The sequence below is a fragment of the Diceros bicornis genome, chromosome 32 (assembly GCF_020826845.1).
Source record: "Diceros bicornis minor isolate mBicDic1 chromosome 32, mDicBic1.mat.cur, whole genome shotgun sequence".
Classification (NCBI taxonomy): domain Eukaryota; kingdom Metazoa; phylum Chordata; class Mammalia; order Perissodactyla; family Rhinocerotidae; genus Diceros; species Diceros bicornis.
In genome coordinates this window covers 19,336,463-19,363,089 of record NC_080771.1, presented here as the reverse complement: position 1 = coordinate 19,363,089, position 26,627 = coordinate 19,336,463, and the positions used below count along the sequence as shown (strand labels likewise).

At 49.8% G+C, this 26,627-nt stretch overlaps 3 protein-coding genes across 4 annotated transcripts in view; 2 read left to right on the top strand and 1 right to left on the bottom strand.

Annotated features, from left to right (window-relative positions):
- The window catches only part of RIPOR1 (RHO family interacting cell polarization regulator 1), a 42,863-nt gene extending 16,841 nt beyond the window's left edge, over window positions 1–26,022 (bottom strand). Inside the window, exon 1 of one of the 2 annotated variants that reach the window (XM_058528037.1) lies at window positions 25,671–26,022. In XM_058528037.1, coding sequence (XP_058384020.1) covers window positions 25,671–25,783 — 113 coding nt within the window. In that variant the 5' untranslated portion in view covers window positions 25,784–26,022. The remainder of the gene's footprint in view (window positions 1–25,670) is intronic. The other variant, XM_058528036.1, reaches the window with a different exon arrangement.
- Window positions 24,696–25,465, top strand: AGRP (agouti related neuropeptide). The gene is made up of 3 exons (XM_058528040.1): window positions 24,696–24,822; window positions 24,982–25,067; window positions 25,283–25,465. Exons 1-3 carry the CDS (start codon window positions 24,696–24,698, stop codon window positions 25,463–25,465), a joined length of 396 nt encoding a protein of 131 aa, XP_058384023.1.
- Window positions 26,023–26,250: 228 nt separating the features above from the next.
- Window positions 26,251–26,627, top strand: part of ATP6V0D1 (ATPase H+ transporting V0 subunit d1) — a 39,051-nt gene continuing 38,674 nt past the window's right edge. The window contains exon 1 of the mRNA XM_058528035.1: window positions 26,251–26,479. Coding sequence (XP_058384018.1) covers window positions 26,350–26,479 — 130 coding nt within the window. The 5' untranslated portion in view covers window positions 26,251–26,349. The remainder of the gene's footprint in view (window positions 26,480–26,627) is intronic.

Genomic DNA, 26,627 nt, shown 5'->3' with positions numbered 1-26,627 from the left:
AGACAACACTGGCCCTCTCCAACCCTGAACTCTCCAGGCCCCCACCCTTCAGGCTTCACTCCTGTAGTCCTTCACCTTTAGAGGTAGCACAGACATACCCAGGAGTGGTTTGAGGGACTTGAAGAGGTTTCTGAATATCTGCCCCCACTCGTGAGGGTTGGTCTTGGCAACCCAGAGCCTGGGGGGACGCCCTCAGGGGCACTGACATTCTCTCTCTCACCAGCTATTACCAGAGACACCCCTCCCCCTCCCCCAGTTCTCCCACCTCTCCAGCCCTTTCTCTTTGCCTTCCTTTGTAGCACCCCTTTCTCTATAGTGCTTAAACCTGGGGATTACTTCCAGGGACTGGATTCTTCTCTTTATTTTCCCCACCCCAAAATATCATCCAGTCTCAGGGCTGCCATCCATCCACCGTTGACCATCCCAAGCCTTCCTCTGTGCCCAGAGCCCTCTCCTGTTCCAGAGGCCCTGGATGACCCACCAGATCTCATGACCTTCCCCAGACAGACGCTTCTTCCTTTGTCCTCATCTCTGTACAGCACCACTGTCTACCCGGGCTCCCACATAAGCCAGAGGCTGGGCCTCTCTGGAGCTCTCAAAACTGGCACCAATTGGTCCCTGCCCACCTCTAAAGTCACCTCCTCAGCAAGGCATCCTCTGACCACCTTCTCTGAAGATAGCCTCTCCTTGTTACTCTCTGTCTCCACATCCTGTGGACACATGCCTTCATGTCACTGATCACCACCAGGAAGCAATATATGCCCATGTGTGCTCACATGCCTAAACTTGCCTCACTGTGGGTCTCTAAGCTCTGTGGGGTCAGGGGCCATGGAAGTCCTTGTCACCACTGTCCCTGGCTCATAGTGGGAGTTCAAGAAATATTTGTTGAATGAGCCAGTGAATGAATAAATGCATGAACCCTTGACGTCCCCCTCTCTACCCCCACCTTCATTCAGCCTCCTAGTCCTCTTGGTCCTACCTCCTTAACGTTTCAAATTCATTCCCTTCCCGCACTTCACCTCCTACCACCAGCACTCTTTTATTTATTAATTCATTCAACAAACACCCACTGAATACTCAGGGCTAGGCAGCATGCTGGCCCTTGGGATGGCAGTGGCATACAGCTGTCCTTGTGCCATTGCTCAGGGCTCTGATGAGGCAGCACTGACTGTGGGGCCTCCCCAGGGCCACTGTCCGAGGAACTCTTTCTCAGTCTGGAATTCTAGAATTCCACTTCCAAAAAATTCCCACTTTTAATGGATTATTCCCTTGCCCTTCACAGTCAGTCACTCTGTCCTGTGTCTGGCCACATCTCCGCATTGTCTCAGCGGGTACCGAGCCTGGCACCACCATCTTTTCTGGCCTCCCTGCCTCCACCTTTGACCCCTACAGTTGTTCTCTACCCAACAGCACGAGTGGTCTTTTAAATCATGAATCAGGTCATATTGGTTCCCTATTGCTCTCAGAATAAGTCCAGACTCTGTAGTGGGGCCTCCAAGACACAGGAGATGTGGCCTGAGATGACCTCACCTCCTCATCTCCCACCCGTCCTGCCAGCCTTTCCTGCTCTGGTTCCACTACACCAACCTACCTGTGTCTCCCTGAACATGGTCCCCACTCTCTAGCCTCTGCCTCTTCTCCCAGCCTCCCTTCTGCCTGGGAGGCTCCTCCCCCTTATCCACTTGGAAAACAGCTCAAGTGTCACCTCCTCCAAGAAACTTGTGTCCTCTGGCTTCCCACTCACCCCTTGTGAGCACCCATTACTGCCTACTGTCCTTGTCTGTGACCAGGCCTGGCTCCCCATCCTGTGACCAGCAGGGCCAGGCCTGGATGGGGCTGCAGTGAGCTGAGGGGACACCAGAGGCTTCACTTGGCCCTCTCCTCCTGCCCAGGGACCTTGAGGGAGGGACAGTGTCTGAGGGCCACAGGATGATGGAGGCCTCCCAGGCCTTTTCCCAATAACCAGTGAGCCAGGTGAGGAAGGACACAATTAAAACCCATTTCACAGAAGTGCCACCTGAGGCTCAGGGAAGACAGAGCCTTTCCATGGTCATGTGTTAGGAAGGGGCAGAGAATGAGCTCCAGCTCAACTCACTGGGTCCTAATCTGCTCGGCACTGAGTCAGGCATCATCCCCTGAGCACGTGCTCTGCCTGGCTCTGGGCTGGGAGCTGGGACAGAGCACCGAATCATCGCCATTTCTAACCTCAAGCAGGTTACATTGCTAAAGGGCTACGCTCAGGCCTGAGAAAAATCCCTCTAATAGACAGCAGAGGGTGGTGAGAACCGTAGTGAACCCAGGGTCCTCGCATATGGTGCAGCTAGTTCCACTTTTGGAAGTATTACAGTTCACGTCCCCAAACCCAGAAAAACAGAAGCTTCCTTCATGCCACCACACAGCCTCCATGGCTACAGCTCTTCCCAGCTTCCTGTGAGGTGACAGAATAGAAACCTGCCCTTTACTGTGCCTGTGGCCACAGGCCCTAGGCAGAGTGTGCAGCATTCATTCATCCACCAGATAGTGGGCAAGTATTCATGGACCCTGCTGTGTGCTTGGCCCTGGAGGGACCAGAAGTAGGGGGACCAGAGGTGAGGCCACCCAGTTCCTGCCCATGGGGGCTCACTGTCAATCATGGCAGGTACATTCCTGAGTCTCTGCACCTCCTGTGTCACCAATGTGAGAGTGTGTGTGAGTGTGATCATGTTCGTGTGCACGTTTCTGTGTGTGTATGTGAGAGAGAATGTGAGTATGTGCTGGTTAGGAAGGGCTTTGCAGGGAAGGGGTCCTTGCATGGCAAGTTGTTGGGGCTCCCTAGGCAGGCAGAGGGTGGGTCCTTGGAGGAGGATCTGGGGCAAAGAGCACAGTAGAGTTCAAGGCACGGGAGAGAGAAGCAGCCTCCTGTGCTGGTGGGGAGCAAAAGCTTAATGTGGCTGGAGAATTGTGTGAGTATGTGTTGGGGATGGGGCCAGTCATGAGGGGCCTTGGGGACTGGCTGAAGAGCATGGATTTTACCCTCAGGTGATGGGGAACCTGGGCTTTAAGCCAGGAAATTTTGGGGTCATATCTATGTTTTGAAAAGGTCACCCAGGCAATATATGGAAGGGGGAGGTAGAGACAGCAAGGAGGCTGATGCTGTTTTCCAGCCAAAGTCATCATGGCCTGGGCCAGAGTGGGGGCAGTGGGGATGGAGAGGAGATATTCAAGAGATGCTCAGGAGGCAGGATGGAGGGCTGAGTGATTGATGGGATGCGGGGTCTGGATAGGCAGGCAGCCCAGATGATGCTGGGGTTTGGAGCCTGGGTGTTGGGTGTATGGTGGTTTTTTAACGATTGGGGAGTTGTGGAGGATCAAGTTAGGGGATGTTGACATGGTCAATTAGGGCAGGTGGCATCTGAGGAGTCCAGGGACCATTCATCCAGGAGGAGGTATCCGGAAGGCAGCTGGCCATGTGGGTAGAGGAAAGAGGGGTCTAGGCTGGAGACAGCTTTTGGAGGGGACAGTGGTCAACCGGCTCACCAAGAGGTCAAGTGAGAGAGTGCCAAAGGTGCCACACCCTGCTAGAACACTTCAGTGAGTGGTGAGGGCAGATGCAGGATGGAGAGGGGGTAAATATGGGGCTTGTGGGTATGCATGGACCTGCCACCAACCTCCATCCCCCTCCAGCCCAAGCCTGGACCCTGCTTTCTGTCATATGTGTTAGAGGGCAAGGGCCAGGGATGCTGCCCCACGTTCAGGTCCTGGCTTTACCACTCTCACCTTGTAGTTCCTGGAGCCACTTCTCTTTTCTGGTGCTTTAACTGCACCCATCCATTCACTCATTAAAACTGCAGTTTGAAGAGGTGCTTGTCTCATTAATAATCAACATAATGCAAATGTAAACAACAATAAGAGACATTTTTTTTTCCTTGCCTCTGAGATTGGCAGTGATGGACATGATGTGTGAGTGGACTCTCTCAAGAGAATGGGAATTGGTTTGAGTGTCTAAGAGTAGTTTTTTCAGGATGTTAGGTGAAAACATCCCTTTCACCCTGCAGTTCCACTTCAAGAAATTTATCCCAAAGAAAGAGTTGTACAGGCAAGAATAGACCTGTGCCTGAGATGTTGATTACTGGCTTGCTTAGTCAGGGATAAAAGGATGACACAGTCTACGTGACCATCAGTGGGAGACAGAGGGCTGAAAGAGGTTCACGTACGCTGAGATGCCGTGTGGCCACTGAAAATGGTGTCGGGCATGGACTGAACCCCTGCCATGTGCCTGGCATCATTCTGGATGCTGGGGACACAGTGGCGACCAGACGGGCAAGGTCTCTGCTCTCAAGGAGTTTACTCTCTAGCCAAAGGAGGCAGAGAATAATCAAGTTAACATATATGCAAGATGACTTCAGAGAGAAGGAAGAGCTGTGGAGAAAACAAAGCAAGGTGATGTGATTTGGAGTGATGGGGCTGAAGCGGCACTGTGGTCAGGGCGGTCAGGGAAGGCCTCTTTGAGACAGTGACATTGGAGCCGAGACCTGAATGACAAGAAGGAAACAGTTACAGAATGATCCAGAGAAAGTATTCTAGGCAGAGGGAACAGCAGGGGCAGCGGCTCAGAGGTAGGACTGAGCTTGCTGTATTTGAGTCCAATGGGCTTGGGCCTAGAGGGAAGGGAGGTCTGAGAGGTAGCAGGGTCAGGTCCGGTAGGGGAGGGGATGAGGGTTTTATGTCTGTGAATAGGGAAAGGTACTCAACGAAATAATCACAGAAGAGTGGGGAAAGCACCAGAACAGCCGCCTGATCTCTTGTAGCAGGAGTCTCCTCAGGTCAAACCTGCATCCACTCATCCTGAGAGCTATCAGGAGGCTCACCCCTGCACCAGCAGTGGCCATCATCTCGGGGCATTGTAATTTCACCTGGTTTTATTTTCTTCTTTATATTTACTTATACGAAGAATGATTTGCAATGCATATGTCATCATTTTCAAAGACAACATGGCCATTACTTATTGAGGCATTTCCAGGCCAGTCCCTGCACCTGGTGGGTGTAAGTTTCTAGTCCAGGGTCGCCAGGCTGGACAGGTAACTTCCCTGGGGACTCTGCCCCAGGTAGGGCTGTCTCTCTACCATTGTCCCTGCTGATCCAGCTTTGGCCTCCAGGGGGACCTATGAGCAGGGCCATGCTGGGGTGGGGTGGGCTGGGCCAGGAGTCTTTCCTTCCTTCCTGACTCCCTTCTCCTAAGGGACAAGTGGGAGGGACGTCCATGCCTTTCCCAGATCATGGGCATGAGCTGCTCCCCTGGGACTTTTTCAGGCCTGGCCCCCTGAGAAGGCTGCAGTGTGTAATGTGTAGTTTATTTCTGAATTCCTACCTCTGGGAGAACTGTTCTGATAGAGATTTGGAGGGCGTCGTGGTGGGGAGGATCTCTAGCCAATGGGCATCTGGCAATACCCTCCATCCACCAGACGATGACCTTGGGGCGGAGGATCTCCAAACTGACCCTTGTCCTGCCCCATCCAAGCCCAAGAAGTACAGCTTTGGTCTTTGGCGCCACCGTGTGGTAAGTATCCACACTGCAGTTATAGGCTTCACAAAATATTGCCCAACTCCAGGGAGTGCAGCCTTATCCCAAGTCCTGTTTCCGTGAATGGATAGTCACGAAGTGTGCAGTGCACAGCCTGTTCAGCCCTACGCAGTGGCCCTGCTCACATTCAGACCTGGTTGCATATTATGGTCACTGAGAACCCCACCACCATTAAAACCTCCTCCACACTCTGAAGCCACTTGGTAAGTGCTCCCTGACCCTCCATTTCTCAGTCCTCTCCTCCTTTGACCTGTTCCAGGTGTGTTGGACACAGACGATCCTCCCCCTCTTCTGAAACTCCCTCTGGCTTCTGTGATCGCTCCTCTTGGATTTCTAGCTGCTTCTCTGGCTGTCTCTGTTCATGCCCCTCAGTGGGCTCCTCAGGGTGCTGGGCCCCCTTCCCTCGTCCTTGATACTTTTCTCGAGAGGCCATCCTGACAACTCCAGGGCCTTGTTTCCATCCCCACAGTGATGCCTTGAGTCTCAGCTCCCCATCTCTTACTCCATCCCCCCTTAGGATGACCCTTGGGCACCCCAAACTCATTGTGTAGAACTAATTCCATGTCCTCTCCTCAGAACTGCTCCCCCTCCTGGCTCCTCACGTCAGTCTGGTGGTCTTTCCCCTGAAACTCTATCAGCCATCAAGTTGCCCCATTCTCCCCACCCCTGCTGCCCCACCCTTGACCAGGGTACCACCTGCACCTCCTTTCTGGTTCCTTAGTGTCCTCGGTTTCACCTGGCCTGCTCCATTCTCCACAGGGCAGCTGGATGTCCTCTGCAGATTTGACCCTGTCCCTTCTCACTTCCCCACTGCCCCTTCATCTCTCGCCAGTTCCTCCCCAGGAGGTCCTTGCTCCGTGAAGACTGAACCTCTTTGTTCTCTGAATACACTCTGCTTTCCCACTTCCACGTCTTTGCACAGGCTGTTTATGCATCTTTTTCCTCTTTCCTTCACCTGGCTAACTCCTGTCCACCCTTTAGGTCTCAGTTTAGACACGACTTCCTCTGGGATACCTTCCCTGGACCCCAGGCTAGGTCAGGAACCTCTTCTTCATTTCTTCACAACGCCCTACACATCTGCCATCATAGCCCTTGTCTGCCTTCCCTTCCAAAAGGGCCACCCGCTCCTGTCCAGGGCTCCACACACCAAGGTCAGATCCAGGTCCAGTCACTCTGTGCCTGATTCCCAGACTCAGAGGTCTTAGATCTCAAAAGCTGTCAGGTGCAGAGAGAGGAAGGTCACACCCAAGGGTCACCACAGTGAATTAGTAGCCAGGCTGGGATAGGACCCAAGACTCTTACCTTCCCCTCCAGGGCTCCCCTGCTCCCCCAGGTGCCATTGTGAGCTGAGTCAGGATCCTTAAGGGCCCATAGAACCTTGACCAGCAGGGAGTTGGCAGGCTCCTAGCCTGAGGGGAAGGCAGCCAGCAGCCCAGGCTCTTGAGAGCCCAAGGTGCTGGTAGAGGCTGTCCCAGGAAGGGGGCTGGTGTGCAGGTGACCTCAGGCCAGCACATCTGATGAAAGGATTTAATGAGATTCCTTTCTCCCACAGAGCTGTGCAGTGGGAGTGTGGCCTAGATATCATGCAGGGAGGGTCCACATTCTTGAAGGGTGGTGGTGGCAGCTGTCAGAGTCCCAGGGTTAATTATCTCCAACGTCACACAGAAGAGAATGTGCTGAGGTGAGACCTCCCCCAACCGGCCTTGGCTTCTCGGGGCATGGATCTCTCCAGGACTCATTCTGCTCCTCATCAGATGAAGTCTGAAGATCAGCTGAGTATTCCTTCAGACCTCAGCTCCCTCACCCTACTCCAGCCCTGAGGGACTCCTAGCTCTTCCCTGAGACTGATTTGTGGGGTCCCACCTCTGGGCCTTTGCTCTTACTATACCCTCTGCCTGCTCCATGGCTGGGCCCAGCTCATTTGCTCAGGGAGCTCAGTAAACACTGGTGAATTGAATTGTTCTGTAAATAAACAAAAAGTGCCAAACAGGCTTCCTGGCACTTAGGAGGTGCACCTCCCCAAATTTTCTAAGCAAACAAATAACCCAAAATGGGAGAAGAGAAAGGACTCATCCAGTCTTTTCTTGGACCTCTGTTCCCAAAACTGCTCTCCTTTCACTTCTTGCAAACAGCCCTGCTCTCTCTGTTCCAGGCCTCTGCCTGAAATTTAGCCTGTCCTTCTTTGTGTGTGGACAATCCTACCCTAGGTGTCAAGAGGCCTTCTAGGGTCCCCACAGTGCAGTCACACCCCTGAACCTTCTTTCTTGTCACTTAGCACAAGTGTGATGACTTGCTCGATGGCTGTGAGCTCTGCAGGCCAGGGACCATATACCTACACTGCTCCACACCCAGTGCCCCTCGCAGGAGCTTGATGGATACTCAATAAATATCTGTTGGATTTTGAAGGACTGCAGACCTTGGAACATCGGGATATTTTCTCCCTATCTGAAGCTATCTGGATAATTTGCTGAGTCGGTGCCATCTCAGTCAGTTATTCCAAATTGCCCAAAGGCAGAGAGGCTCTCACTGGAGCTGACTGGTTCCTTCCTATTTCTCTAGTCTTTCTCACTGTTATTTTTCTCCTCGAGTTCCCATAAGAGCATAGAAGCTTGACAATTTCACACTAAAGCTGAACACATTCCCCAAGATTCCTTCTTGCTTATTTCCTGGAATGTGCTTTCCATCTCACTTGGCTTATAAAGCCAGTGACTCATTTACTAAGCCAGGAGTCTCTTCCCCACAGGCTTTTCTTGCAGGAAACGTGTCAGGAGCGGGTGACACCATCTCTCATCGCTATCTTCTCTTACTCCTGGCTTTTCTTATCTAAAACCCCAGATTTGTTGTATCACGAGAGGCAGTAGAATTGCTGGTTTTCCCCTTGACATAGACAGCCCTTATTAAACCAGGGCCCTAGTACCACCAGGGGCTCACCCCAGGGCGTTTGCAGCGCTTCCAAGATCCCTAGCCTCCAGACTCCACAAGGGCACAAAATCATTTTTGTTTCCTTGCTAAGGTTCCATATAATGACAACCTCTGGACTAGAAATCTAGAAAACTATAGGAATGTTTCTAATGCACTTTCAAGATCTCAAGCCTTCTCATTCTTCTTAGCCACCAGAAATCACATATGCACATACTTTCTAATTTGCAATAATTTTTAAAATTTTCAAACACAAGTTATAGAGTCTGCAGCCTACACATATGCAGGCTTCATAGCAGCTGTCCCTGGTAGGAGTTTTTCACATCAGATGGGAGGGGAATTGTGTAGACCTCACTCACACTCAGCCAGATGACCTGAGTGTGTGAGCATGCATGTCTGTGTGAACTCTGAGAGAATCCGTGGCAGCTGGCTGGAGAGGGTGGATTTTAGGGACTGCTGACGCAAGTGGACAAATGGGGGTAACATCTGAATGAAGGTGTGCAATATCTCAGTGGGTGTTTGAAGGGCTGGCTGTGTATTTGTGTTAAGTTCCTGAGGGTTATCACAGGCACTGCTTGAATTAAAAATGCTTTGCAAATGGGTCAGTGAAACAAAGCAGAAGGATGGCTGGTGGAGAGTGAATTAACCAGGCTTAAGTGATTTGAAAAACAGTGCTGGAGGAATCTAACAACTCTCATCATCATCATCACCATCAATAACATACAGTGGCGATAGCAATCATTTTTAAGGACTTAATATGTACCAGACACAGCTGTACACACACACACACACACACACACACACACACACACACACACACACACACACGGGTATTATGGCACAAGAAGTCAAGGCAGTCTTATGTCCTGTGGGTCCTCTACTCTGCCCTGGTCTTGGAAACTTTTACCCAGGACATATTTTGTGAGATTCTGTGCAAAACAAAAATGTGAGCTCCTTGTTCAAAACCATTATGAATTTCAAGATGGTGACAGCAGAGCATTAAACAACCGTGGGACACTTTTGATCAAGAGCCCTGTGTGACCACACAGCTCTCAGGCCTGTGAAGCAGGCTCTGCTTTTGCCTCCAAACAACTGGGTGTCTTGCTCAGACTTTTGTCCATTGAGAAGATCTCACCCCACAGCTGGGGGTGTAGTGCAAGCGCAGGTCATTTTCAGTTTGTCTCCTTCACACCAAGACAATGCATCCTTATACCAAGCTTGGGCTTGTCCCTCTCCATTAGTTCACTGGGCACCCCACATAATGCATGGGTGTGAGCTGAGAGGTGTCAGTGCAACAGTGTTAGGTGACATTGGTGTTTGAGCTGCCTGTTTATATAGATTACTTGTATTATTTGGACCTGCCCAAGCTTGATCTGGGATATACCACATCTAAATAATGATGGATTTGCTGTTTTGCCTGGCCAACCTAATGATTTTGTGGATCTGCCAGTACCCAGTTCATGATGGGCAGTTCTAGCCACATGGTCACTTGATAACCCATGATCATGAACTCAGTCAATACCAAGGTCAGGAATGACTCTTCTAATGTTGTGTTGTTCTTTAATATAGATGGCCTGCTCTTAACCAGACCTAATGGTCTTTCCTGCTACATTCCTGTTGGGATTTGCCCAAGGCTCCCCACATCCTTCTCTATGACGGGATCTGCCTGATCATTTGGCTCAAGTGGCAAGACTACTCATACTGCAGCCTAGACCTGCAGCAGAGTTCATTCTTGTTCTAGAAATTACTCAAAATTAGCAATCGTCCACGTTATCTGGTAAATGGATCAGAACAGCCAAAACGTTGTATTCCTCCTCTAAAACCAAAACAGGAACAAAGGCACAAAATGGGAAAACAGAAAGCAAATAGTAAAATCCTAGAACTAAATCAACCATATCAATAATTTGTGTAATAATTAGATGTAAATATACTAAAATGCCAAGTAAAGGGCAGAGATTCTCAAGTGAATTAAAAAAGCAAGACTAAACTATATGCTGTCTATACTAACACTCATTTTAAATATAAAGACATAAATAAGATGAAAGTAAATGGACAGATAAAGATATACCAAGCTAACAATGGGCATAAGAAAGCTGCAATGGCTATATTAATATCAGATAAGGTAGACTTCTAGAGAATGGGCGTTACCCAAGCTAAAGAGGGAAATCCATATGGATAAAAGGGCCCGTTCATCAGGAATTCATAATTATCATACATGTGTATTTATCTAGTAACAAAGCTTCAAAATAGTTGAAGGAAAAAACTGACAAAAAAGGGGAGAACTAGACTAATCTATAATAGTCACTGAAGATTGTTACACCCCATGCCCATCAGTGGATGGAATGGCTGGACTAAATAATGAAGAGACACATGGAGAGCAGAAGAACACTGTCAACTACCTTGACTGTAACTGACATTCATAGGCACTAAACTCAACAGCTGTAGCACTCACCTTCTTTTCCAGCAAACATAGTACCTTCACCATGATAGATCATATGTTCGCCCTGCAAACAGTATTAATAAAACTTAAAGGATGTACAGAGTATGTTCTCTGACCACAATGGAGGGAAATTGAAATCAACAACAACCAGATAGAAAAATCTCAAATATTTGGAAATTATACAACACACATCTAAAGAACCCATAGGTCAAAGGAGACATTTCAAGGGAAATTAGAAAACATTCTGAATGGAATGATAATAAAGACTAAACATATCAAAACTTGTGGGATATACTAAAGCAGTGGTTAGAGGGAAATTTATAGCTTAAAACACATATTGTAGAAAATAAAAATGTAAAGTGGGAATGACATTCAACATTCGCATGGCCTTGTGGTTATAGTGTGGAGCATGAGCATTGCAGGGCAAGGGACTCCTCCTGGTTTCCCTGCCTACAGCCTCCCTATGCCCCCTCCATATGGTAGCCCAAATATAATATTTGTGTTATGAAACACAAATCTCATTGTGTCCCTCCCCTGCTCTAAACCCTCCCGTGGCTCCCCATTGCTTCAGGGTGAAATTCAAAATGGACCCTGGAAAGCTTGCTCCTGCTCACCTTTTTCTCATACCATGCCCCGTTTGCCACTGTGCTTCATCCAACTTCCTGAACTGTCCCTTGAAATCACGAGTTTTTCTCTCTTTTTTGCCCTAGAACTAGAGTTGCCAGATAAAATGCAGGACTCCCAGTTAAACTTGAGTTTCAGATAAACAATGAATAACATTTTAGTATAAGTATGTTCACACTATTGCATGGGACATACGTATATACTAAAAAAGTATTCATTGTTTATCTGAAGTTCAAATTTAACTGGGTGTTAAATTTTTATTTTTTATTTGCCAAATCTGGCAACCTTACCCGGAACTAGCACATGGTGTTCCATCTGCCCTTTCCCCGCTTCTTTGCATGGCTAACTCCTTTTCCCGAGTCAGGTCTCAGCTTAGAAATAACCTCCTCAGAGAAGACAGTTCTCCCTCCCCCTTTCTCAGGCTGAGGCTACAGTCCTCTCATTACTGTGCCTGAGTTGTGACCACCAGGCAGGGTGGGTCTATCTCATTCACTGCTAACTCCTCAGCCCGTGGTGTAGTGTCTAGCATTTGGTGGCCATTCAATAAATACTTGTTGAAAGAATAAGTGCTGACCTAGGTCCTAGCTCAGGGATAAAGAGTGGCCCACTCCCTGCCTTTCAAGCTTGGGGCCTCCAGTTTAGGGAGGCAGGGGATGCATCAGTTATGTATCATTGCAAACAAACCACTCCAAAAGTTACTGACTTAAAACAACAGCAATTGTGTAGTTTGCTCATGAATCTGCAAAATGGGCAAAGCTCAGCAAGGACAGCTCGTCTCTGCCCCACATAGCATCAGCTGGGACTGGAGGCTCCACTTCCAAGATGGCTCACTCACATGGCTTTCAAGTTGGTGCTGTATGCTGCTTCTCTCCACATGTGCCTCTCCATAGGGTGGCTTGGGCTTCCTTATAGCATGGTGGCTGGGTTCCAAGAGCAAGTATCTCAAAAGAGCTAGGAAATGGCAGATGCTAGTTTTTTAAGGCCTGGATCTGGAAACTGGTATAGTGTTATTTCCACCATATTCTATTGGTTAAGCAGTTGCAGAGTCCATCATCAAGGAGACAGGACATAGACCCCATCTCTTAATGGGACAAGTGCTAAAGAATTTTCTGACTATGTTTTAAAGCCACCTCAGGGGAGTATATTCACCACAAAGAAATTGACATAGCCCATCATCTGCACCCACTCTGTGTGGATGGCGGTCCATAGGGTGCCTTTCTCTCCATAGGTCAGTGGGTAGCGCAGGACCAATATGTTCAGGGCAGCCTTAGAATGAGATAGGGCAGGAGGGGGGCAGTGGGGAGGGAGGGGGGAGAGAGAGAGGGCGTGTGAAAAGTAGGGAGGGGGAGATGAGTCTTCACTTGAAGGATGAAGGACCCAAGCAACTCAACCAATGTAGGCACTTAACAATAATCACATCTGAAAGGAGGCTGCACAATTGGCACCTGTCATGGGTCCTTTGGGATGTTGTAAACAGCAATTCTGAAACTGAATTATTTTCTTTTGGTTTTGAAAATTTTTAAATCTATAGAAAGTTGACAGAAGAGTAAAATGAACAACCCACATGTCTGTCACCTAGTTTCACTAATGGTTAACATTTTGCCACATTGGCTTTTTGAAAGTAAGTTACAAACAAGACATTTCTCTTCCAAATCCTTCAGCTTGCACCCCTCCAGAAGTAGTGTACTCTCTACACCAGAGTTTCTCAGCTGGGAGTGACTTTGTCCCCCAGGAGACATTTGAGAATGTCAAATGGAGACTTTTTTTTTTTAATTTCTGTTTTGTTTTTTTTTTAAATCTAGTTTTATTTATTTATTTATTTTTTTGTGAGGAAGATCAGCCCTGAGCTAACATCCATGCTAATCCTCCTCCTTTTGCTGAGGAAGACCGGCTCTGAGCTAACATCTATTGCCAATCTTCCTCCTTCCCCCCCACCCCCAAAGCCCCAGTAGATAGTTGTATGTCATAGCTGCACATCCTTCTAGTTGCTGTATGTGGGACGCGGCCTCAGCATGGCCGGAGAAGCGGTGCATCAGTGCGCACCCGGGATCCGAACCCGGGCCGCCAGTAGCGGAGCGCGCGCACTTAACCGCTAAGCCACGGGGCCGGCCCAAATGGAGACTTTTTTAATGACATTTTTATTGATAAAAAAACTCACATAATATAAAATTTACCATTTTAAAGTATACAGTCCAGTGTTTTTTAGTATATTCATGATGTGATGCAACCATTATTACTATCTAACCTGACAACCTGCACGATGCTTTTTTGAGCCAACCTTGAAACAGCATATAAAAATTCCGTTTTCTGGCTTTTCATGAAAAATTTGAAGCTCTGGCAACATTGGGCCTACAATCTGCCTGGCATCGGTGGCTTCCCCTTTCAGACCAAGCATGCACTCCACACCTCCCCAATATTGAGTCCAAGTATGGCTTTTAGTCTTGCTCCTGCACCATTGCCCATGTTGAAGTGGAGAACTAATTTTCTGTACCTGTGTCTCTGAAAAAAATGTGACAATAAATGAGAGGTCAAAGGGCCATGTGCTTCAGGGAAAATGGGAGAAAGCATATTTCTTTGTGGAATTGAAGAACATTCCCGTGTGCTTATAATGCAATGAAAGAGGTTTGTGTTAAAAAAATATAAGGGGCTGGCCTCGTGGCCTAGTGGTTAAGTTTGGCATGCTCCCCTAAGGTGGCCCAGGTTCGGTTCCCGGGCATGGACCTACACCACTCGCCAGGGGCCATGCTGTGGTGGCGACCCGCATACAAAATAGAGGAAGATTGGCACATATGTTAGCTCAGGGCGAATCTTCCTCAAGCAAAAAGAGGGAGATTCGCAACAGATGTTAGCTCTGGGTGAATTTTCCTCAGCAAAAAAAGAAACAGGATGCCAAGTGTCATTGTTTCTTAGCATTGTGGTTGGGGGGGTCAGTGGAGTGTCAGACTCCTTGGTTTGACTCTCAGCTCCACCACTTACAAGCTATGTGACCTCAGACAAGACTGTAACAATACCCAGATGCCTCTGCAGTTTAAACCCTCTTTCGGCTCCTCAAATACAGCCCAACTGCTATCCTAGCAACCAAACACCTTGAACACATGACTTTCAAGGCTCTGCTGAGGAAGAATGAGATCCCACACCCAAAATCATTTTTTCTGGGCTGGGACTTTTCCCAAATTCAACACCTGCCCAAGCCAAAAGCCAAACCTGGCTCCCAAGGGCAGATTTTTGGCCCTGACTTTGGCAGAGGGTGCTGGCCCATGTTACCCATTCTACCCCAAGGCCACAGAAGGGGCAAGGCGTCTGGAGGTCAGGACTTTTGTGAAAGTCACAGGCTAACTTTGGGGATGCTCAGGGCCTATAAAGGCTCAGCTAAGGTCAGGGGAGGACCATCAGGCCCTGCCCAGATCAGAGGAACTCCTCATGAGTTCTCCAGCCACAGCCTTCAGCAGTGGATGCTAGTGGGATTTCCAGAACAAAGACCAGGGAATTCTAGGACAAAGGTGACTCTCTCCTGTAGGATGTGAGCAAAGAAGCAGGAGGCCTCAGAAGCTACGGGAAGCCAGTTTGGGTTCACAAAGGAAACAAGCCTCAGAATGAAACATTTACCACAAAAAACGTGGAAAAGAGATGTAAAGAAATTGAAGATAGCAGTTGGGAATGTGTTTAGCTACAAGAAAGAGAAAATCTAACAGTAGCTTAAATAAATATTTGTTTCACATTTGTCTGATATCTCCTCAGATATCATGAGGTAGACCAAGGGCAGACCAGGGTTGGTGCCCCTGCTTTACAACACTTGAAGTCACCGTCTACATTTCTTGTCTGCCATCCTTAGCAAGTCAGTCCATCCTCAAGGCTGTTGCCTCATGGCCATAAGTTGGCTGCTACAGCTCTAAGCATTATATTCACATTCCGGGCAGGAAGTTGAAGGGAAAAGATGAAAAAGAGGTACCTCTGCCAAGGAAGCAACTTTCCCAGAAGCCCTTAGCATAAGTCTCATGGGTCACAATGTATCCCAGGGACACCACGAACTCTTAGGGAATCTGAGGAAGTTAGTTTGCTTAACTAGGCCCTGACCCAAACAAAAGTAGGCTTCCTTTTTGGAGGAAGGAGGAATGGGTATTAAGAAGGCAACCAGCTGTGTTTGCCGTTATAAAATCAAGAGGCATTGCATCAAACTTCATCTGAAACCAGCCCTACTTCTGGGTCTTTCAGTTATATGAGCCAATAAATTATTTTTATAATTTAAGACAGTTTGAATCAAGCTTTCTGTTCATTACAACTGATGTCATCTCACTGGTACTGCTTTTTTTTCCCTTTTACTATTTTTATTTTGTGCTTTTAAAAAATAACAACAACCAGTACCATACTGCTTTTCTTCACATTCATATGGATTTTAGGGAATTATTGTCTTTTCCCCTGGTGAAATAACCTACAGACAAAAAAGAAGTAGCACCACATTGCGAAATCTGGAAATCCCAGAAGTCAACAGCTTGAGGACAACCCTCAGGGGCTGGGAAGAAAACAAGTGTCACGAGAAGAGACAAGCACACAGAAGGACAGAAAGCTGGGGAAACGACCGTTTCAATGCCACTGACCCAGACGGCACCCACCGGCACTTACTGCCACCTCAAAGGGGTGATTTTTGGTCTATGGTCTGAAGAACTCTTTTCAGATGACACAGAGTTGCTTTGAGGAGAGGTGCAACGCGAAAGGTTCAAGTTTGAATAAGAATCATGTCAAAGTCCAAAGTCAGGGAAGAACCCACTGTGAAAAGGACACCCATGTAACCACCACCCAGATCAAGATATAAAACGCCTCCAGCACCGCAGGAGTCTTCCTCTTTCCCCTCCTTCGGTCAGTAATACCCCCTGAGTTAACCAATATTCAGAGTTCTATCACCATTTACTGTAGTTTTGCCTGGTTTTGAATGTTATATAAATGGAATCACAGCGTATTTATTCTTCTGAGGCTGGCATCTTTCATTCAACATTGTCTGTGAGATTCATCCATGTTGTTGTGTATAGCAGTTCACTCTTTTTTTTTTTTTGGGGTGAGGAAGATTGGCCCTGAGCTTACATCTGTTGCCAGTCTTCCTCTTTTTGCTTGAGGAAGACTGTCACTGAGCTAACATCAGTGCCCATCTTCCTCTGTTTTGTATGTGGGTTGCTGCCACAGCATGGCTTGATGAGCTGTGTACAGGTCGGTGCACGGGATCCGAACACACGAACCTCAGGCCACTGCAGCGGAGCGTGTGAATTCAACCACCATGCCACCGGGTCCCTCATTCTTTTTTTTTTTTTTAAGATTTTATTTATTTTATTTTTTCCCCCCAAAGCCCCAGTGGATAGTTGTATGTCGTAGCTGCACATCCTTCTAGTTGCTGTATGTGGGACTCGGCCTCAGGATGAACAGAGAAGTGGTGCCTCGATGCGCACCCGGGATCCGAACCCGGGCCACCAGCATCGCAGCGCGCACTTAACCACCAAGCCACAGGGCCGGCCCAGCCCTCCTTCTTTTTTTTATTGCTGTGTAGTTTCCAGTTGTATGAATATACCATTATTTATCCATTTTCCTGTTGATAGGTATTTGGATTGTTTCTAGTTTTTACCTATGATGAATAAAGTTGCTGAGAATGTTCTACACAAGCTTTTTAGTAGACATTGAACTCATTTCTCTTGGGTTTGTACCAAAGAGTGAACTGCTGGGTTGAAGGTCAGGTGCAGGAGTTATAGTAAATACTACAGTTTTCCAATTTACCTCTTTACAGTTCTAGTTACTTCAGATTCTTGCCAACACTTGGTATTGTCAATCTTTTTAATTTTAGCCAAACTAGTCAGTGTATAGTAGTTTTATGGTTTTAATTCACATTTCTCTATGAGTTAAATTTTATATTGATATTGAGCACCTTTCCCCATGCTTATCAGCCATTTGGAAATCCCCTTTTGTGAAGGGCCTGTTCAAGTCCTTTTTCCTTAATGATTATGGAATTCTTTGTATATTCTGCATGAGTCTTTTTTTGAGTATATGAATTGCAATGTTCACTTCCCAGTTTGTGGCTTATCTTTTCGATTTCTTAATTATCTTTAATTAATGACCAGAAGTTAATTTTAATGAAGTCTAATTTATTAACCTTGGATGGTTAGTACTTTCTGTGTCTTTTATAAATTTATTTATTTTTCCTCCAAAGCCCCAGTAGATAGCTGTATGTCATAGCTGCACATCCTTCTAGTTGCTGTATGTGGGACGCGGCCTCAGCATGGCTGGACAAGCAGTGCGTCAGTGTGCACCCGGGATCCGAACCCCGGCCGCCCGCAGAGGAGCGCGCGCACTTAACTGCTAAGCCACAGGGCCGGCCCACTTTCTGTGTCTTGTTTAAGAAATCTTTGCCTACTCCATGAAGATATGAAGACATTCTGTGTTTTTTCTAGAAGCTTTATTGTTTTATCTTCACAATTATGTTTATCATCCATCTCAAATTAATTTTTGTGAAGGCTGCAAGGTATAGGTAAAATAGTTACTTGCTCCAACACCATTTATTGAAGATATCTTCCCCCCACTTAAAGAAATTCACATAATTTCCTTTTTTTTTGCCTCCAAATAATTTATTTTCAACCATTCTTCTTTTCTAATATACACTCTTAAATATTTGCATTGCTTTAGCTGCATCCCATAAGTTTTGATATATTGTATTTCATTATCATTCAGTTTGAAACATTTTCTAGTTTCCCTTGTGATTTCTTCTTTGATTCATGGATTACTGAGAAATGTGTCCAAGAGCATAAGGACACTCAGCACAGCTCTGGCACCCAACTGAGCCCACAGCCTCACCGGGGCTGAGCTGAGGGTGGGTGGAGTGGCTGCTTGCTTTTGTCTGTGCATCCCCTGGGAGCTCTGCAGGTGGGTGAATGGTTTCCACAGTCAAGAGGCGTGTGGGGCAGCGTGTCTGCTGAACCCTTTACCCCAGCATGCGCGCACGCGCGTGCACACACACACACACACACACACACACACCATCCTTCTCCACCTCTAAAACATGCTCTGGGCCATAGCAGGAAGAAAGGAAAGCAAGCCAGCCCTTCTTAGCTGAGTGATCAAAGCTAAGTCACTCAACCTCTAAGCCTCACTTTCCTGATCTGTAAAATGGGGATGATAATGTTTAGTCCAATGTTCTGCTAAGAGTTAAATGTATGTGATGAGAGTCCTGCTGTGGAGCATTGGATAAACTTGTAGTAGGTAAAGGGATGAGGCAGGGAGGAAAACTGGCCTCTATGCCAGATCCTGACACAAAGTCTGGCTTTGGCCAGAGACGGGGAGGAGGACCCCTACCCAGGACTTCGTGGAGACAGTTTATGCAGGGCCTACAGGAGCAAAATTGGGAAGTGGCCAGTGGGGCCACTGGGGGAGGGGCACCCTGTGAGCTCCTTCTCCCATACTGGGCTGGGGCTTGGTGCCTGGGTGACAGCTGTGCCCCAGGGGGACTGGTTTAAGCTGAAAGGTTATCCTTTCTATCCAATGCCCCCAGATGACCGCTCCCCCACAGGACTCAACCCCTTCCCAGTTCCCATACCTCCACCTCCCAGGCCTTCTTTGTGGCTGGAGGCATACAGAATGGGAAGGAGTAAAAGCAGAAAGGAGGGAGTCCAGAAAACCCTTGGAGGTGCCATACCTTTCTCTGCTTTCTCAAGCTGACCCTGGGCTCACCCTGAACCTGTCGAGCCAGGCGTCAACTCACCCCTGTGCCAAGCGCCCTAGGCAGCATCTCCTTGCTTATGTCCAGAGTTCCTGCAGCCTCTGTTCTTACCTGCACAGAACCTGAATGGCAGGGGTGAGCAGGCTGGAGAGCTCCTGGGTCTCTAGCAGAAAGAACTATTTCTAGGTTGAGACTCATTTCCAGGTAGTTCAATGGTTCCTGTTGTGCAAACACCTTTGTTCCTGGGGTTCTAGCTGAGCCACTGAACATCCTCAGGGAGTCGGGTTGCTCCTTCCATGGAGATGGATTAGGAACAGTGCAGGGAACATGATGGGTGCTCCCTCCCTAGCCCAACAGTGCCATGCCTCTGTGGAGGGTTGCTGGGGACTCATATTACACTTCCGCAGAAATCCTGTTATACTCAAAGGTCCTCTCATCACCTGGAATGGGACAAGCTGCTCACCACTTTGTGTGGGATTTCTGTGAGTGTGGGGGCTGATGTCCTGTTTTGAAGGTGTTGAGGGTGAGGACTCACCCTGAGGCAGAAGGTAGGGTGCTGCAACACCTCCGGAAAAAGATTTCACACAGAAAAGTGGGACCTGGCAGGTGGGAGGAAGGACTGGCTACCTTTCCAGGTGTCTCGGGATTTGGATATTCTGGGGCGTAGATGTCTTCAGAAGGGGCTGGCGTAGGATGGCCTTTGCCACCTTGGAAGGGCCCATGCGTCCAGGTTGCAAGCCACATCTCATGAGTCAGATTGGCTAGGCCTGTTTGTCTTTGTCATGCCTGGACCTTTTGTGAAGTTTCATCTGAGCACTCGAGCCACAGCTCAGCTGTTCTGGGGACCCCAATAAAGGGCACACTTCCAGCACTGAAAGGGAGGCCTGTGGAGGGAGGGGGAGAGGGAGTTAGAGCAACGCCTGAGGGGAACGGGTGTTCCATCCACCACCTGGCCCCGCACTTCACTCCACACCCTGGCTTGACTCTACCCTACACTCTCATTGGCAACAGGCAAGCCCAGGAAGCCTGGCTGACCCCAGAATCAGGAGCTTCAGGTCACCATGGCCTCTGACCTAGCCTCATAGTCTAGATGCCTGGGCATAGTGCTAGTCAGGTAGCATGCACTCAATAAATAGTTCTCGAATGAATGGGAGAATGGCAAGTGCTGGCATTCATGCAACAAACATGACTTTCCCATCTAGGAGCTCCTGATTGCAGTGGGACCCTTTCAGCTGAGGGCTCCAGACACCAGCCTGAAATAACCCTCATCCATCCTGCTCTTCTCCCTGGATGACAGAGGGGACCACACCTCTCCAGGCAACCTCTGCCTTTTGGAAGTCCTACAGATGAGCCATAGGGGCAGGGACAGTGCGCTAAGTGGGGATCTGGGTTTCAGAATGAAACTGGATTGGGAGAGCCAGTTTGTGCTTGTGGCTCTGCTGCCCCCTTCTGGACAAATCAGGAACAGCATGCTTGGGGTTGAGGACTACTGTGCAGGAAGGAAAAGAAGAGGACAGGAGCAGTGTTCCAGCACCCCTCTCTGTCCTCACACTCGGTCTCTGGCACACAGCATCCACATTTACCCCTTTCTTCTTCCTGAAGTCAGGGTCCCTATGTTCGGAAGTACCCAGCCTCACGAAGTAGGCTCTGCATCTCCCCAAGTCCCCCAAATCCTCCACCCAGAACATGCCATGCATTTCTGCTTCTGCCAACAAGCATTGTCCTGGGAACATCACGCCAGTTCCTGACCAGTAAAATCACGCACACAATGTTTGTATTCATCAGCAGATGACACGGGCTCCCGAGGCGCCTTTTATAAACTACTAGAGGTAGGCAACTGTGTTCATCTGGAGGAAAGATAAACGTAAGAATCGACAAACCCAAGGAAAGGGAAAATGACAGAAAGACAGAAACCTAATTGTAATGAAACTTCATAAATCAAGCCAAAGATTGGTTATTTGCAAAAACTAATAAAATTTGATAAACCAATGGAAAATTCTCTTTAGATATCTATATCTATATCTATATCTATATATATAGAGAGAGGAGAGAGCCGTAACAAGAAAACTCACAGGCCACATTTCAGGCCAATTCAGTAGTAGTGGGAGCTGGTGACACTGCGCTAGAGGGCATAAGGAGGATGGGGTGGGAAAGGGCATAAATAAATGCTGATTTCCTCCTCTGGACTCCACTTGGGTTTATGGGTGGCACGAGCCGCTGGGCTCCCGTAGCTATGGTCTGAGCCTGTGCACACTCACAGCAGTTGGACAATGTGAAGGTGGCTACAGATGTTTGCTAACTGACTCACTGTCTGAATCTACTCTAGGGGTAACTGACTCCCTGATCTCAGGTGAGAGAAACGAGTCTACTGACTGTTTACCTGGCTGGGTCCCTTCGGGCAGGAACCAGGCTTGGGGCAGAGCCTGTGCCAGGGTTAAGCTGTATAACAAGGCAACTTGGTAAACCATGTGCCACTTACGGGTCCAGGGAACTTACACTGTCCCTTGCCTGGCATCTCCCCAACTCCTATGCAAGCTTCATGACTGAGTAAAGGTCTCCTCCCCCAGGAAGCCTTCGCTAGCCAACTTCTTGCCCCTTCCCTCAGCTCAGGTAGGTGCCCATCCTGGTCCCACATGCCCCCGGGGCATTCCTCTATCAAACCACTTATCCCACTGCATTTTTAAAATTTTCTTTTGTTTTAAATTTTTATTATGGAAAATTTCGAACATATACAAAGTAGCAGTAGTAGGATAATGAAGCTCATGTACCCATCGCCCAGTTTCAACAATTATCAACTCATGAACAATTTTGTTTCATCTATATCACCTCTCACTATCCTCTCTATCTCGGATTGTTTTGAAGCAAATCCCAGACTTCATACCATTTTATCAGTAAATATTTCATTATGTTTCTCTAAAATATGAGTGCTCTTTTTAAAAAAAAGCATAACTACAATACTATTATCACAACTAAAAAAATTAACAAGTATTCCTTAATGCCATCAAATATCCAATGTTTATATTTCTCTCATCACCCCACTGTGTTTTTGTTTTTTTTTTTGGTGAGGAAGACTGGCCATGAGCTAACGTCTCTTGCCAATCCTCCTTTTTGCTGAGGAAGATTGGCCCTGAGGTAACATCTGTGCCCATCTTCCTCCAGTTTGTATGTGGGGATGCCACCACAGCATGGCTTAATGAGCGGTGCATCAGTCTGCGCCCGGGATTAGATCCTGTGAACCCTGGGCCACCAAAGCAGAGCACGCAAACTTAACCACTACGCCACCAGCAGGCCCCCATCCCACTGTGTTTTGATGGTTCATTTTCTTGACTGTCTCCTCCACTGGATCTGACCAGGGACCTGGGCTGCCCCTGTGAATGCCTCAGTCCCTGTCCATCACTGTTCGTGGGGCTGATACACCTGTGTGCAAACACCCAGCTAAAGATAGCCACTGCTCTGTAGGTGAGCAAACACACTGAGTGCCTGGGTGGGAGGAGGGCACCCCACCCAGAATATGAAGAGCTGTCCTTAGCATGGGTGCTGACCAGGCCCAGCCAGGTGCCCAGAGCCCCCACCTCAACTCACCCAGGACATCTTTCCAAAATCTACATGCAGTCCCTGCTCCCCACCACCATCCCTTCAGCCAGAATCTCCAAGGATGGGGCTAGGGCACAAGGATTTGGGGAACATTTGATGTACTGCCTTTCCTGAACCCCAAGTGGCCCAACCATGATGGGGACACACCTGGGTGCCTGAAACCTTCACCCTGCACCACTCAGAGAAGAGCAAGCCATGGGGTGGGCTACTGGGCCTAGCTATAGCCTCTGGGAGAGAAAGGTCAATGTCAGCTGCCAGGGAGGCTTGATACCAGGTCTGCTTTGTGGCAGAGTCACCAAAACAGCCAGTACCATTCTTGGGGTAGAAACAGGTACTGGCCCTTTGCTGGACTATTCAGGGACCACCCCCTCAGAAAGGCTTTCTCTGACTCCCCCGTCTGCTCCCCCTGGGCAGTAGGATGCGACCCTCTGAGCTCTTAGGACTTGTTACCCTGAGCCAACCACCAGCGAGCCCAATACCAGCCTGATCCCAGAACAGATATCAGTGCCCATATGTGGAAGAAGCTGCCACAGGCCCACCCTCTGCAGAGTGCCTCCTCCCCACACACCAATTGTTGGTGAGCGCCCCACACCCCAACACCAATGGTTGGTGCTGACACCAGGCCAAAGTCTGCCAGGTAACAACCTATGGTTTCCACTCGCTGCTGAGAGGACTTTCTCAGGCTTCCTCCTGGTCAGAATAGCCTGTGTGAACCTAGGCCACAAACCCAACAACCTCTTCATCCTCTTCCCGCTGCCTTGGGCCAGCCCAGTTTGTACATTGAGGCTTTGAGGCTGATTCAGCCTGCATCCCTTTCCCCGGTGGGCAAGTGTGTGATAAATAGCCCTCCAGAAGGATGCAGGAAGGCAGGGGCAGGTGGGATCCTGTGTGTCCTACCATCTCCACAGAAGGGCAGTCCTCACTCTGGCCTCGTGCTGATGAGACCAGGCGTGGGCAGAGGCCTGACAACACAGGGCGGAAGGGAGCAGCCATTAGCACTAATAAGGCAGGCGGCCTGAAAGCTTTTTACTTTGAAGCTGCTCGCCCACCCAGAGAACAGTCTGTGCTGCCTCTTTGGCTTCCAGGAACCCCAGGCAGAAAGGGGTTTAGGGGCAGGAACAGGGGTGCGGGTCTTGGAGAAGCCTGGAGGGAGGAGGGAGGGGGAGGCTGGGCCAAGGATGGAGGCAGGAGGGCCTAGTTTTAGCTAGGTGGGCTTTTCCTCTCCACTTTCTCCCCCCAAAAAACCCAGGTCTAGGTCTGCACCCCACCGCCACCCCATTCTGGCCACTGGCCCATCACCCCCTTCAATGCCCCTGACCCAAGTTCCTGGAAGCAAAGCAAACAACATGCCATGTAGGGTCTGAGTTAGCATCTCCGGGGCCACAAATTAAATTAAGCTCTCAGGGCTGCCTGCCTTGTTATTGCTAATAGCTCCAGCCGGCCCCTCCCCCAGGTCCCTGTCCTGCAGAAATGTGGGGGCCCTGGGCACCCCATTTTGTTCCCAAAGTTTGATTGGCTCCTGGAGACCTCACGCAAAATTGGAGATGGGCACCCTCTTGTAGAGCACCCAAAAGCCCAGGTTACACGGGGAGAGGCCTAAACTGTACCCCACCCTCTGGGGAGGGCCCCTCAAGGCCCTGGTTGCAGGGAGCAGTCACGTGTGGGCCCTTTATTAGACCCTGCCATATAAGCTGAGGGCATAGGGTGGCCAGGAACTCTCGAGGCAAGGATCCAGCAAGCAGAGGTAAGTCCTCAGGTTGGGCAGAGATTCTTACTCTCTGAGGGGCCTCTCTCTGGGGTGGGGCACCTAGAAGCTGCTCCAAGGATGAGGAGGGATTAAATGGTGGGTCTTCCTGCTGAGCCAGGCCATGCTGACCGCAGTGCTGCTGAGCTGTGCCCTGCTGCTGACACTGCCTGCTATGCAGGGGGCCCAGATGGGCTTGGTCCCCCTGGAGGGCATCAGGACTGACCAGGCCCTGATCCCAGAGCTGCCAGGTCAGTGTGGGCAGGGTTGGGGCTGGGTGTGGCCTGGACACCCTCTGGCCACAAACTATCCTACCTGGTATGAGCCCTCCTTCCCCTCCTTCCCAATCCCAGGCCTGGGAGGTGGGTGTTTTGTGCATGGGAGTTCTGCCCTCACATCATCTGTCCTAGGCCTGGGCCTGCGGCCCCCGCTGAGGAAGACATCTGCAAAACAGGCAAAAGAGGCTCTGCTGCAGGAGGCTGAGACCTTGGCTGAGGTAACTTCTCAGAGAAAAAAGTGAGGCCACAGGCCTTGGGAGGGGGCATCAGGTATCATCCTCTTTCTTCACCTGGTGACCCCCTCACCTAGGGCGACACTGCAGACCATCCCTCCTCATGCTCCACTACCATCCTGCCTGCATTGAGGCAGGTGAGGTCCCTGAACCTGCCTTCGGAGGCCCATGCCTATGTTTCTGCTCCCCGACCTCCGTAGGTGCTAGACCCGGAAGGCCGCGAGCAGCGCTCCCCGCGTCGCTGCGTACGTCTGCACGAGTCCTGTCTGGGACACCAGGTACCATGCTGTGACCCATGTGCCACGTGCTACTGCCGTTTTTTCAACGCCTTCTGCTACTGCCGCAAGCTGGGTACTGCCATGAACCCTTGCAGCCGTACCTAGCTGGCCGACGTCGGGGTCGGGGTCGAGGCTGGGACAGGGGGGCGCGAATAAAAGATAGGACCAACCTCAAGGCTGTGGCGTTATTTCGAACGTGGCCGTCGGAGGGCGGAGATCACAGCAGGGGTGGGGGTGCCAACCAACCCAAGAAACCACACACACACCCCTACCCCAGGGCCTCCGCTACCCTATCATCTGAGTTACTTACATGCACGCTCTTAGGGCGCCAGGCGCCGTTGGCAGAAGCAGAGGAGCGCGGCACTTCAGCCGTCGAGAATCCTGTACAATAAATGCGGGGAAGTGGAGGGCGCAGCGCGGCATAGGGGCTGTCACTCCTGGCTGGCGAACAAGCGTTAGGCTTCAGGACCTGCTTGCAGCTAACTCGACGTGTGACCCCCCCAAGAGAAGCCCGCCCCTCACAGGTCCTCAGCTCCCCTCGGGAGAAGGCTGACTCAGTCTGGAATATTTCCAAGTATAAGCAGCACCGCCCACTCCCATCTTTACTCCGTCGGCCCCCACAGTGCCAGGTGCAGCAAACCCGGGAAAGCTAGACAGGGCCCAAAGAAATCCCAGCAGCCACGGGCGCCACCACGCGGCTAGCCTCGTACACTCCAAGCCGCTCAAGCCATGACGCAGGCGGCGCTCCTTCCCTCAGCGCGCAGGCGCCAGACGGCCGGCCTCATCCCACACCTGCGCAACGCTTCGGCTAGGAACCACCCGGAAGCTGGGAGCCGTTCAGCGTCCCGCCCCGTTGTGGTCACGTGAGGCGTATGCGTGCCACCTGACGCGGTTGACAGTCTGCTGCAGGCGCCTAGTCAGCTGATCTGGGAGTCGTGCTGCGTGCCGGCCGGTCGGGGTTCTCCGGTCCCGCCGCCCCAGCCGTAGCCATGTCGTTCTTCCCGGAGCTTTACTTCAACGTGGACAATGGCTACCTGGAGGGACTGGTGCGCGGCCTAAAGGCCGGGGTGCTCAGCCAGGCGGACTACCTCAACCTGGTGCAGTGCGAGACGCTCGAGGGTGAGCCGCGGGGCCGGGCTGCCGGGCCTTGAGAGGCCGGCTAGGAGGCTGGCCCGGGCCTGAGAGTTCCGAGGTCGGGGCGTGGAAGCCGGAGGCGGGGGTTCTCGAAGGGCCTCAGAGGGCTCTCTGGGAATCCAGGGGCTGATGG